The sequence below is a fragment of the Hippoglossus stenolepis genome, chromosome 22 (genome assembly GCF_022539355.2).
Source record: "Hippoglossus stenolepis isolate QCI-W04-F060 chromosome 22, HSTE1.2, whole genome shotgun sequence".
In the NCBI taxonomy this organism is placed as follows: domain Eukaryota; kingdom Metazoa; phylum Chordata; class Actinopteri; order Pleuronectiformes; family Pleuronectidae; genus Hippoglossus; species Hippoglossus stenolepis.
This window is the reverse complement of record NC_061504.1, coordinates 10,806,872-10,820,572: the sequence shown is the minus strand read 5'-3', so window position 1 is coordinate 10,820,572 and position 13,701 is coordinate 10,806,872. Positions and strand designations below refer to the sequence as shown.

The window sequence follows — 13,701 nt, the reverse complement described above, 5'->3', positions numbered from 1 at the left end:
ACGTGCAGGCGGCGGCGGGGGGGGGCGGGGCTCCGGCGTAAGTGACAGGCCAGGGGCGGGACCAAGGTGTGACTGACAGGTCGAGAGGGAAAAGCGAGAGGCGGGGTTCAGTCAGGGGCGAGTCGAGAGTTTATTGGGGCCCCGAGCAAATATTCCCAGGGGGCCCCTCAAACAGAGTTAGTCAACATTGTGTTATTATTAATCTTACACCAACTAAAGGTAGGAAGTGTAAAGATTGTGTTATAAATAATCTTACACCAACAAACGGTAGATTAGTCATTAGTGAAGTAGAATATTACCACTCAATATTATGTGTTATTTACCCTTAAAATTATGTGCAATATTACTTATATTATTTCATATATCATAAATCTCTTCCATTATCATCATGCACAGTGTTATATTAACACACTCGACTGTGGTGCACAATAGTTTCCTTTGGCATTAATATCTATCATATCTTATCTTGAGGCCCCAGCTTTTAGATTTGACACCAGCACGGTGCAGAGAGACCATTAATGCTCCAGTGCTTCCGAGGTGTCCTCACATGAGTCACAGAACGTGTGCAGAGGTTTGGTGGTGCTGTGTTATATTGAAATGAAAACGTCCCCATCAGTAAACATGCCCTCGCTCATCTCATCCTCACAACTGGATGAGCTCATCACTCTCTCACACACAGAACACATCATTATACAGTGTCTTGACTCCTCCGGGGCTGTTTACACTTTGATTTATTGAGATGAAAACATTTTCTTCGCTCGGAGTGACGGGCGGACCTCTCGGTACAAAGCCTGCCAGTGTGTGGACAGCCAACCGTGAATACTAAATATGATTAGCGGCTGGACTAGGGGGGTTAAGTTACAACTTGCTGTAAAAACAGTGACAAGTTGATGCAAGTCAGAAGAGGAAATCTGATATATCGGTGTGTGTGTGTGTGGAGTGGCAGCAGGAGAAAGCCAGGAAGTGTGTGAGTGTGAATTGTGCAAGTTTGACTCCTTCCAGCAGCTACTGTATAAAACTAATTTCCCTAAAATCAATCTGGTTGAAAGTATTTTCTATTCCAGGCGTTAAAAAAACAGCTGATACAGTTTTCATTTCCTTCCGATGGCAGCACAGCCTGCTGCACACATACATACACTCCGCACTGATTGGCTATATGTATAAAACCATTACATAACTGCTCCATGGGAAAACTGAGGTGACCCAGTTAAGGTAGAAAGCTGGCTTAATTTACACTAGACGCTGTGTGTGTGTGTGTGTGTGTGACACAGACTGTGCATTGATTCTGTGCCACTGAGAGGAAAACTGCTGCATAGAGTAAAAATAAAGAGGATAAAGTTATAGCATGTTAAGGAAAGAAAACACTTTGGCTATAAGTGGCTCCCTGGTTCCTGCTTCATGATGTATATATTAAACCTTAGTATAAACATTAGTCCTCTGTTACATATAAATCCTCTGAAGGCTTCACAGGTTCCTTTTTGTATGTTGTGCAAAGAGTGTAATTCATGTGTTTGATTAATGCTATCTGCAAGTGTTCAATTAAAATAAATAAAATCTGTTATAGTTGTATAAATAAATGAATTTAGGAATATAGAAATAGTCTTTTAATTTATTCATGTATTTAATTATCTATTTCTGCATTTCTTCATACTTTTGCCATTTTTTGTCCTTTATTGTGGAACAGTTGTTCAAGTCAGGAGCTGTTAACTTAGTCGTAAATTGTTGGGCTTTCTACTTTATTTCTTTGAAATGTCTATGTGATTTGGCCTTTGAACCACTCCTTGTAAAATTAATAATAGTTTACACCGTTAAACTGGAGCCAGTCAGACTCCTGTGATTTAAGTGGTTGTACAAAGGCTTTTTTTATCTGTTCAAGAAAGTAGTTTTTGTCTTGAGTGGTAAATCGTAATTTCCAAAGGATTTTAAGCCTTAAATGACGTTTCCTTCTGTCAGACTGATTATCCAACAATAAATGATCATGTAAATGTCATAAGGTTTATGTGCAGATTAACACCAAAGACAAAGCCGTCTTAACCACGTCTGCTACACAGGAGATGTTGTATGGAGCGTGTGGGTATGATTAATCTGAAATGAGCGTTGGCTACATGTGAACACCAGCAAATAATTACAGTACACGTGTTCACCTGCTGTGCCTCCCTGAGTGTAAAGTCATGTAAAGTGAATACAAATGTGAAACCCTGAAGGTCTGTGTGTAGGACACTGAGCTAATGTGTGTTTATACCTCCTGCTATGATTAAGTAACTGTCAAACTATTATGCATGCCTCCGTGTTTGGGTCGGCAGATCTTCCAGGTGTGAGAGAGGATCTCCTGCTGTGATGCCCCATACACGCACACACTCTCTCTCTCTCTCTCTCTTTCACACACTTACACACACTGTATATATCAAACTGATGCTGCGTAAAAGTTAATCTTGAAGTCACTTGTGATCGACATTATCAGATGATGCCAGTGGGAGACGCGATTTAATTATTTTAAATCGTGTGGCTTCAGAGACAATTCAGAGTGATTTATTAAACACTTGACTGGTCCAATATAAATACATTCTTCACACACACACACACACACACACACGCAAATCCACATGCATTTTTGTTATTATGTACAAAGAAAAAATAATAAAGAGGCGCATCATTACTTGACGTTCATTTTTACTGATTGATTTCTGCAACATACAAACATTTTGGGAGTAAGTGTGTGTGTGTGTGACAGGAAGAGGACAAGGGGCGTGGCTGAATGAGAGTCCCACAGGAGGCAATGAGCAAGCAGCAGCAGCGAATCATATCAGTCACGCTCACGCCACTAACGATGATTGGAGGAGAGGGGATGAGGGGAGGGGCGAGCTCTCTCTTAAAGGCACAGGTGGGCTCTTTTTCTGAGATCGAGGCGAGTGTGCGGCTGACGTGGGGAGAGAGACATGGTTAAACGGAAAGAAAAGGAAGCTGAGGAATAGATGGATAAAGTGAAAAAGAAAACCTCCTCTCATGTTACCGAGCAAAGGGCGTATTTTGTTTTTGAACCGCCGACAAGTTAAGAGATGCATTACCAAAGTGAGCAGATGTGTTGAAGACGGCAGCCTTTCAAAAAGTAAAAAAGGCATGAATGAGGATGGAAGAGGAGGAAGATGAAAGAGAAATTGGGGAGGGAAGAACAAGAGGATCTATGAGCGACTGAAAACGTGTGAAGAGGAAAAAGAGGGAGAGGCAGAGAGATTATTTGATGAGAGAAGCGGGGGTTTGGATGAGGAGCAGTGAACTTGTGATGCAACAAACAACCGCGTATACAAAAATAACTTTAAAATACCATTTACAAAAAAAAACGACCATTATTATTATTATTATCATTGCCATCATTAATATTATTATTACAATCTTATTAGGAGCCCGTTGTTGCTATTTGAATGTGACCAGCTGGCAGTCTATGCTTTTCACCTGCCAACCGATTTAAACAAAAAAAAAAAAATCAATCTTTTTAAGAATATAATTAGAACATAAAAGTAAAAAATAAAACAACCCTGAAACATATGACAGAGGAGAAAAACCAAAGGGCAGCAGAATAATTTACAGTTTGAAGGGAAACATCGTGTAGAAGGGAGGAATCATCATCATCATCATCATCATCATCATGCACTGACTTTCTTACATCTTCTGTTAATAATATTTAAGCAAAAACAAAAATCTGAAATATTATATACCTAAACTGCCCTGTACAGTTCTTTATCTTTATAAAAAATGCATATACTGTATAGTTACGGTAGCTAATGGAGGAGAAGTTAGCAGAGTTCAATTCAAATCTGGAGAAAACAGTAGTCCTGGGTCCCTTGCTGCTTAGGTCTGATTGGATCATTGTCTCACGAATGCAGAAGCAGGTGAAGAACGACTTGGCCATCAGATGAGAAACCAAACAGGTTGCATTTTGATTAAGAGTTTCACATGATGTGTGACATTCACAGCTCCAAACACTGAGGTCAACTGTGAGTAAACCGGCTGCTGAAGCGGAAACGTGCATGGTCGCTCATCTGAGGGCCGCGCCGGCGGGACGACGAGAATGAGAACAGAAAAGCGCAGACAGAAACTTAAAACAGCAAATATGAGTCCCAAGTTAAGACCAGGAGATGCCCAAACAACAACATAGAGAGAAATGACCTTAATAGAAAAGCCAAATTAGGAAGGACTGTCTTCTCTGGGAGGGGAGGGGAGGGAGGGGTAAGGCAGGCTCATGGTCCCAGCAGTGAGAGCCAGAGTCACGGGGCTGACGAGGTGTTTGGTCATTCATAACATAATGATTACCCGGCTGCGACTGGAAACAGGGCCGTCAGATTTTCTGGGCACAAATTCTTAAGCCAGTGCTTCAGCTACGATATCACTGGATCAATCTCAGGGGTGTAGAGGTGATACAACAGGTGGAAAATAATCTGATTACAGCTGTAATGTCTTCATCTGACTCCAAACTTCCCAAAATGCTCAACAAGTCATTCAACAGCCACAAAGCAGGATTCCAGAGCCAATAAGCTCAACAGTCGACTTCAATGACCAAACCACGTCAGCCTCATTACTCTGGTAAACAGCATAGAAATGTGAGAGACTAGAGCCGAAGCTACTGCAGCTAACGCAGGACAGCTCTAATCTTTACGTTTCTATGATGATCCTGTATAATGTAGCACCAGCACACAGAAAGAGGGGGAGATATAGAGAAAGAGAAAGAGAGAGAGAGAGAGAGCACCCTGGCAACCTGTAAATACCCAACAGAAAAGGTTGCATCATGGGTTACAGATTATCTTGGGTCGCTTTGAAGATTGTTGTTCATTCAGTAGGAGGAAGCAGACACCTGGGAGTCCAGTCACACCTCAGGCATCAGCTTCCCACAGTAGCTTTTGTGATTAAAGATAATTCCTGATTGAGGACAAGAACTGTTACTTTTCTCATTTGGTATGAAAACAAAGTATTTTTCCTCATAATTTGAGGGGAACACTTTTCATTTTAACACGTCAGGGTTACGCCTACACTCCTCTTCATTAATCTTAAGAATGGACAAATCTTCATGATGTGTCAACAGCTCAGAGAGAAAAAACAAGACCATTTCTTAATCTACTCTCAAGTCATCAAAATAAAATAAAAAACAGGAATTATGCTTTAACCATTAACAGGGAAATAACCAGACTGATCCCAGGTCAGCGTGTCGAGAAGTCAAAACCTCTAGCATCAGCAAGCTGAGCAGGAAAATGTGGACTTTGTTCTAAAATGGACAAGCCACTTAAACAGTGAGTGTTCTTCTGCTCTGCACAGTGGCACTTTGAGGAAAGGACTGAGGAGGAGGAGGAGGAGGGGAGGAGGAGGAGGCGCTCAGTCTCGACAAGCTGTTGGCACAGAGTCACACAGAAGGCGCTTCTATGTAACACTGTGCTGTCTGTCTGTCTGTCTGGGTAGCATCTATCAACTTTTTTTGGACCAGCCAGGTGTGATCAGCAGAGTCCGTCTCCTGACAGGCGAGGACGCTGTTGGGAGGACGGGCAGACGGCCATCATGTCCACTCCAGGGGGGGTTCTCGAGGGCCTTTGGGCTGGATGCAGCGGTTACCGAACCCTGAAAGGAGAGGAAGTTCTTAGCCGGGTCTGAAATGAATAAAATACATCCAGAAATGTCTTTCCCAGGAGAAAAATGTGCCTTCAGTTCTCGCCTGGTCTCAAAAATGATCAAAACATTTTCTGCACATGCAGCCGTAGGCTAGATTTCCTATCAGCAAAAGCAACGCCACACATCGAGAAAAAAACCAACTATGACATTAATAGAAACCGTGTTTGTCAGCAAAGGGTTTTGGCTCGGACCGAAAAATCATTACTTGTGCAAATTATACTCGGGTTCCTCCAGAGGGTTGACAGTGGAAACCTGGCCGACGGCAGCTTGCAGTCACAGAGAATAAAGGTAAAAAGCCCAGATGTCTGGACATGTAGAAGAGAGACGACAGCAGACTTACCCACCCAAGTCTGCCTTGCTGTCTGTGGCTGTGGCAGATGCAGGGTCAGCCGGAGATGTCTTCTTAACGCGGTCTGACACGTCTGCACACGGGCAAACAGACACACACGCAGGTTAATGGGGTGGAAACACTGTGTGGATATCAAGTGATGGATGTGCTCAGGAGGTGTTGCGTAATGGTTTTAGTGATGCATGACCTGAATATATAAATTACATGGATTTATAAATGCTCAGATGGAGTTACACTCCAAGCAAGTGAAAATCACTGCAGAATTCAAGTCCTATAGTTATTCCTTTTTGGATTATTCTCTCTCTGTCTCACAACACACACACTGAAACTACTGAAGCAATAAATTGGCAGTAACCATCAGCACAGTCCTTGTAGCACGGATAAGCATATACACCCATTTTTCATTTCACTCCTCTATAGACATGTTTTATCTATTTTTCCCCCCAACTTTCCGTATCTTTCTTTCTCGCCATTACTCACTCTCTCGCTCCTATAGCCGCCCTTTTGACAAATTCTTTCAGTCTTATCGTGCGCAGGCTAATTTGTAAAACAGTGAAGGCCCTGTCTCCGCCTCTGCTCTGTTGACTATACCTACGACAAACACATAAACGCAGCACAAACAAGGACAAACGTACAGGGACTGGCGAGCAGATAAAGCGCCGCTACACGCGCCGACACGCAGATAAACGGGCAGTAATGGACAGTTGTGACGCGTGTGTTCGTACCTGTGGGTGAGCCCCTCCATTCAGCCGAGGCCGACGTCCTCACATCCAGAGGGTCTGGCGGAGAGCAAGAGAATGAGTGAGTGAGACGAAGAAAGAAGCAAGCGATGACAAAAGGTTGAGAGACACAAACACACACACACATACGTTTCCTTTCAAACTCACTATAGCTACTTTCAGACATGCACTGAACATTTCAGGAGATTATCCAGAGGGGCTGTGTGTGAGAACGCAAATATCCAATTCAGTTGCTCCGAACATTCTAATGTCCAAGTGCACACAGCAAGAGATTATCTGGTGTTGATGATGTTTCTAACACACGACAGACGCGAAATGGAAAAAAACAACTAAAAGAATACAAATATCTCAGGTCGTAGAAGTACACGTAGAAGACACCAAAGACGATGCCAACTTGGAAAACGATTTGAGAGTTTTTGATGATAATGGTTTAGACAAAAACACGTTATTTCCACAGGGAATTAATACATCAGGTCCAGTCCATTCTCCTGCACGCTGCGCCACCCTTCGCCTGAATGCGCTGGAGATTTTCCTGTTGGTGTGAACACTTCCTACCTGGAGAATCTCCTGCTGCGTCGGTCATATGTGAAAGGCAAAGTCCGGAGAGTGTCCCGACGCAAGTGTCCTGACATTTCCGGAGTTCATGTCTGAAAACGGCTTCTGTTTCACAGTACCTTTCCATTTTTCTTCACCACTCAGCCTTCAATCCAAACATTCCTCCATCTATCGCTCACATCGCAGAGAGAACAACCTCCACTCTGGCCTTCAAAGTGCCTCAAAGCTTCATCTTCAAAAATGCAAGAATTGTTTTTTCTTTGAAACACAATGAGGCAGTGAATACAGGTGAGAGCAATGATCTTTCAAAATCACCCCAGAGGCCATAAACCATAATCTTCACACACACACACACACACCTCCACTGCAGGTCTGAGAAAAACTGTAATGCTGCCCTCCAGTGTTGTAAAACCGATAAAACCTCTCACACAAGCAACATGTTTAAAGTTAAACACCGACTTTAAATCTCCTGCTGTAATGTGGTTGCATATTTTCATCCTAAAATATCAGAGACGTCAGAGGCCTGATACATGTGTGTTCCTATGTCTGTTAAAAGTGAGGATGAGTGAGACTACTTGTTCATACACTGTAAAGGACCAGATAAAAATGGAAAAAGAAAAACATATTCCTGTTTTTCTAGCTGGTACGTAGCACTGACAGCAAAAAAAAGCAACAACAGACAACGTGGATATTCTTTTTGCATTAAAAACAAAAAGCTTAATCAATTTCATTATGATGGATCATTATTTCTTGGAGTTGATCAATAACACGGAACCCAGGGGGCGAGCCAGTGCGTCCTCACTGCTGGGAACACACACCTGAGATTCACCTGCGACCAATGCAAACGCACCTGTGGCCAGTATGAAGGACTCGGGGGTTCTCGCAGGGAGGGGGGGAGGGGAGTCGTCGCTGTCCCAGCAGTCTGGGATGAAAGGTCAGAGGTCAAATGAGAACATTATTGGCTGACCGAGGAGGAGAGACAAGAGATCGGCAGTGAAATGACAAGAGACAAGACAAAAGCTCAGTTGCTAAAAACACATCGATTCCTCCTCCTGTATTTTGTTATATTTACAATAATTTATTTTACACATGCACCTTCACTGTTCACTATTCATAATTGATAATAATAAGTACATTAAATGTCATGCATGAAGTAGTAAGTCAATAATAAAATTTGAAAAAGAAAATAAATTATATTAATGTTTAATATTTTACCACTTATGGAATATATTTGATTTACTTGGTTTTTTTTGTTCACTTTGTAACTCAATTGTCAATTCGTCTTTGTTATGTTTTAAAAATAACATTAACTATGCTCCAGACAGTCGTGATTACATTTCCCTGCATTCACCTGACCTCATATCCTCTTCGCATTGAACATTATTTCATATTCCCCATCTCTGTGAGCAATATTGCTTTTCTATGTTGTTTGGGATGAATACCCACAGGCCACTGCCTCCATGTTCGACTCCTGCAGCACATTAAAAGAGTACGATAAGAGGAGAGGGAAGAGATTCTACTGGTTCACTGGTCTCCTCATCATCTAATAGTCCAGTTAAATGCAATAAAGAAAATAATATCACGAGGAAACCACACCTCTGTTTACCATAAATATCATGAATATTAAAGAGTCGTATATACTCTAGCTAGTATGATACTGCTTTTTAGAAAACCATTGTCCAGTCTGTGTCTGAAGAGGTTTGATGATCAGATTACAGGAGATCAGCCCGGATTAGTGTCACATCCTTCTTAATAATGAAGAGTGATTAATTATCAGCTACGGGTCATAATTTAATATTGATTATTAAAAGGCTACTTACACTGATAAGAAATCACAGCTTATAGGTTTTAATGTTTATATCTATGATTGTTGTTTTTCTCATAAATTTAATACAAATGATCTGATCTATATATATATATTTGTAATGTTTTATGTATTTGATTCCAATTGCTGCCTATTGTTATGTTCTTCCATTGTTTTAAATTTATAGAGCAAATTTTATTATTATTTAAATTTTTATTTCTCAGATATACAGAATATTTCGTAGAAAAAGATGCTTGGGGTAATTTTGAAATGTTGTTACACTGTTTGTCCAGCAGAAGGCGCTCCCACTGCATTAGTTCTCAACACATGAAGCAGAGTAAACGTCACAGCTGAGAATGAGGTGGTTCTTCACAGTTTGGGGCCCTGACTAGTGTGTGAAATAAACTGATGGAAAGTAAATTAAGTACCGCAGCATTTTAGGGAAGTCCAGCATCTGTTGCGCTCTGTGCCTCTGAGTCTAAAATCCACCAAACAGTATGAAACAAGCAACATGAATGGATTCAGTGACAGCGCAGCCAGTAAAACAAGCAGCCACCAGCTTTTCCCCTCGACCAACCACAAAGCAGCAATTAGCTCAGTGCAACTCACCAACAAGCATTGTCATTAGATTCTTGCAACAAATCAAACAGCAGCCATTAGCTATTCATAACCGATTACGAAGCGCCATCGGAAACCAAAACAAATGATGAGCCAGAAAAGCCAAGCAGGCCGAAGGACAGACCACTTCAGGCCTGTGAGGCAAACATTCCTGCATTTGGTTTGAGATAGTGGGATGACCTGAGGAGAGCGGAATGTAGGAAGTCATCAAAGACATTTTAATGGCTAAAACAAGATTTGAATTTCCTTATTGAAGAGAAACAGGTTACTTACATGAGAAAGTTTCTCAGTGTCTCTCCTAAAACAACTTATAGGTTTGTCACGTGGCTGTTTGTGTTCCTTGGTGTAAATGAGTAATACTATTAACAAATTGTCCGTATAAATTGTAAGAGTTTGATTTTCACTAGTTTCTCTGATTAGTTTTTTCCAGCCTCAAAATTAAACTAGCTTCTTTTAAGCTGCTTTCAGATATGCACTTAAGTCCTGCATCTTAAAATGGATTACAGGGTGGAAATAAAGTCAAGTAAGCTTCCATTTCAGACCCCTGACAAGTGTTACACATTTTATTTTAATACTCTTATGTCGTTGACAAAATGTTGTCATGCAACTTGAAACTACTCCTCATAAAGATATCAGTAACCTGGTTGCTTTAATTTAGATTAAACAACCTCGGCATGACGTAAATAAAGCCTGAGACTGTTGTTTCTTCTGATTCCAAGACAGATTGTAGAATTTAGACAAGATTATATCGACTGATCCACATCATGCCTCCTCATGGCTTCACCCCAATATCTAAAGAAAATGCAGTTTTTCTGATCAGATCAGAACCGTTCAAATGCAAAGTCCAGTTCAATCCACTCCACATCACACCAAGAATCCGATTTCAGAATCTCCAGATTTTGAAATCAGACAAGGAAGAGAGAGGGGCATCGTTCTCTGCAGCCCAGAAGATCCAAACCTTACCCACTGCGATTGTGACCGTGCAGCAATACAGAGTGTGACCCTGCTCTGCTCAACCCAACGTGCACAGAAGTGTGTGTTTGAATATTTTGTCAGTATCATGCAGTGTCGATCCTTCACCATCCGACATGCACACACACAGTTCTCACTCACAAATGCACTGAAAAGAAAAAACACATAAAAAAACATGGTATCTTTCATTTGTTCTCCTGTTTGCAAGTTCACCCACTTACACAAACACACAAGCTGAAAGAGAAAGAGAGTTGTTTTGACAGATGTTTGCCTGGTAACGTTTGCAGCATTCCTCACAAACCAACCAATTAGTTATCCAGTCATGCTTTAGATGAGACTCACTGGAAATTCTCACTCTGTTTTTCTCTCTCCCTGTTTTGTTGTTTTCTTTTCTTTTCATTCCTTTCTTCCATGATCTCATGTTTAGTTTCTTTCTCCCAGTCTCTGATTTGCCCTCAGCAGTAAGAACAGTATAACTCAGTGTGCGTTGACAGGAACTACTTGTCGTTAGCATGTGGTCTGTCTAAGACCTCTGTGTCCTTACTGACCCAGAAAATGACTCCACTGTGTGGTTTTCCTGAGCTTATGTGAGAGTGGATGATAAATACAAGGCTGTCAAGGCTCAAGGCTCATTTATGCTCAACGTTTGATACGTTTGCGGAGACGGACGAAACCTTCTGTCCGTACTATGTGGCCATTTCATCTGTTTTTGCGCACGTCTGCTGAACGCTTATGAATACAGACGAAACAGAGCAGAAACATCGGAAATCATGGGGGGGCAGTGTAGCTAATAGTTCAAGCGAGTCAATCATAAGAAACAATGAAGAAATGTCAACATTGGCGCAAGTTGGTAAGTTGGACAAACGCTGTTTAGAACGCAGATGCTTTTGCCTCTTTGTTAAGAGGTAGATTAAATCAACCTCCTCCATCTTCGACGCGTTTGTTGTTTTCATAATCTCTCAATTCGGTGCTGTCCTCTAGAGGACGTATCGCTTAACAACCATGACAACGATAAGGATGCAAACACATATGTGGGCAGTGACGAGTCTCTTTTCGCACGCAGCATAAATGAGCCTTAAGAGTTGAAAGGAAAACTTGACTAAACTCCCTAGAAATAAGATGAACTTTAATTCAGTTGAGTTAATTCCACCAAAGATTTGTTGCGGTTTGATTTGTAGGGGACTGTTGGGCTTTGGCGGAGGTATGTGCTCCACAATTACTGAGTTAATTTAACTTATTTCTAAGCTGTAGTTTATTAATCAGACATCTTCTGTCTAAACCTGAGAAAACAAGGGAACCCAAATGTCTGCTTATCTGTCAAACCTCAGCGATAATATGTTGTTTTCTTTGGTAATCGATTCTGTCAGTAAAGCTGAAGTAATTAGATACACTCATTCAATTAAAGCAGCTGATTGACATACTTGCTGTGGTTGCAGGGGGTGATGGGGAGCTGTGCCCTGCGATCGACATTGGCAGCACCTTCCTGACTGGCGGCTGGTCTCCGTGGTGATGGGATGTAGTTACCGTGGCCGTCGCCATGGATACATTAGTGCGGTAGCCCTCCTTTCCTCCAGACATCTCTCCATCCCCCTCCTCGTCCGAGTTATCGGAGTGCAGGGGGTTGGTGAAACTCAGGGCAGTCCTAACGGGAGTGGATGAGGAGGAAGAGGAGGAGGAGGAGAGGTGGGAGGAGGAGGAGGAAGAGGGAGCGACTCGGTCTGAGGAGGAGGAAGAGGAGGACGTCTTTGGGAACTGTTTTTCCGGGCTGCTGCAGGCCTGAGACCACGGCGTGTGGCCCGCCTTCAACTCCACCCTCTCCCCTCCCGGGACCTCCCCCTTCTCTCCGCTCTTCACGGGAAGGTGGTTCGGTCTGACGAGGATGCCCCCGTCGGCGTGACTCTCCCCGCCTGCGCATCCCTCCGCGCCCGAGTCTTCCGACAGCGAGGAGCTCGACGTCAGCAGGGATTGGCCAGAGCGGGCTTTGAAGGCGTGGCCTCTTTGCAGCATGCTCGCGCTGTTGGTTGAGCCGCTGCCTGCTACTCCCATCGAGGAGGAAGTGTCAAAGCTGCGAGGTCCTTCCTGCAACGGCACCTTTTTAATCTCGATGCTGAGTTTCCTCTCGATTCGAGGAGCACCGGCACATTCAACAGCAGGGGAGAGCGGGGAGGAGGGAGTCTGGCTTTGGCCCGAATCGGATTTTGTTGATGCTGAAGACAATTTGTTGTTGTAGTTGTCGTTGAGATCCAGATTTGAGACCTGGGTTTGCTGTTTTTTACTTTGTAGATCTTGGTCTTTCTGGTCAGAGGGACTGGTCTGTTTGTTTGGACTGGCCTCGGACTGGTTCTGCTGCTGGTCCACGCCTTTGTTCTGAAAGGAAGGGAAATAGAAAATAATATGTAAAACCATATTGAAAATATTTCATCTCCCAAACACAACCCCAAAAAACATGAAAAGGTTCTAAGAGCAAAAAGGTACAGTCACACTTCTATTAAAGCCTACATGACTATTAATTCAAGTAACTTTTTTGAAGGGACGTCCACTCAGCTCTGGAGAACTTCCAGGTCAGAGTTCACTGAAGTTCAACCCTGACTGTGCAAATGAGAATAAGAATTGGAGTTTAGAAATGGAGAAATATATATTCTCATGTTTTATTATACTGTCAAGTATGTAATATTACAGTACTGGTAAAAAAAACTGCAATATCGCAACATTTACAAGTTGTTTACAATCAATATTTGATGTAAGGCTGAGCAATATAACAACATATCATGTGATGACAGATTTAACTGTCACACAAATCAAAATAAATATTTTTATAATTGTTTATATTATTATTCGCCTATATTTTCTATTATCTATCCATATATCGCTCCATCCATCTATACATCTATATCTATCAATGAATCTTTTTAAAGAAAATCTTTTTCTCTTTATTTTTGATGACACCTAGTGCTCTGACCCGACTAAGAGTAAAAGACAGATGCACGTGTAAATCTCTCAACACTCTAAGT

At 42.1% G+C, this 13,701-nt stretch overlaps 1 protein-coding gene across 5 annotated transcripts in view; it reads right to left on the bottom strand.

Moving 5' to 3' along the window:
• Nucleotides 1-2,652: 2,652 nt before the first annotated feature.
• Nucleotides 2,653-13,701, bottom strand: part of ptpn12 (protein tyrosine phosphatase non-receptor type 12) — a 40,200-nt gene continuing 29,151 nt past the window's right edge. Inside the window, exons 14-18 of one of the 5 annotated variants that reach the window (XM_047338523.1) lie at nucleotides 12,112-13,057; nucleotides 8,147-8,218; nucleotides 6,727-6,780; nucleotides 5,993-6,074; nucleotides 2,653-5,601 (exon numbers count right to left, since the gene is read on the bottom strand). In XM_047338523.1, coding sequence (XP_047194479.1) covers nucleotides 5,592-5,601; nucleotides 5,993-6,074; nucleotides 6,727-6,780; nucleotides 8,147-8,218; nucleotides 12,112-13,057 — 1,164 coding nt within the window. In that variant the 3' untranslated portion in view covers nucleotides 2,653-5,591. Of the gene's footprint in view, nucleotides 5,602-5,992; nucleotides 6,075-6,726; nucleotides 6,781-8,146; nucleotides 10,925-12,111; nucleotides 13,058-13,701 lie in introns of those variants that run through there. The other 4 variants (XM_035147190.2, XM_035147191.2, XR_007032332.1 and 1 more) reach the window with 4 other exon arrangements.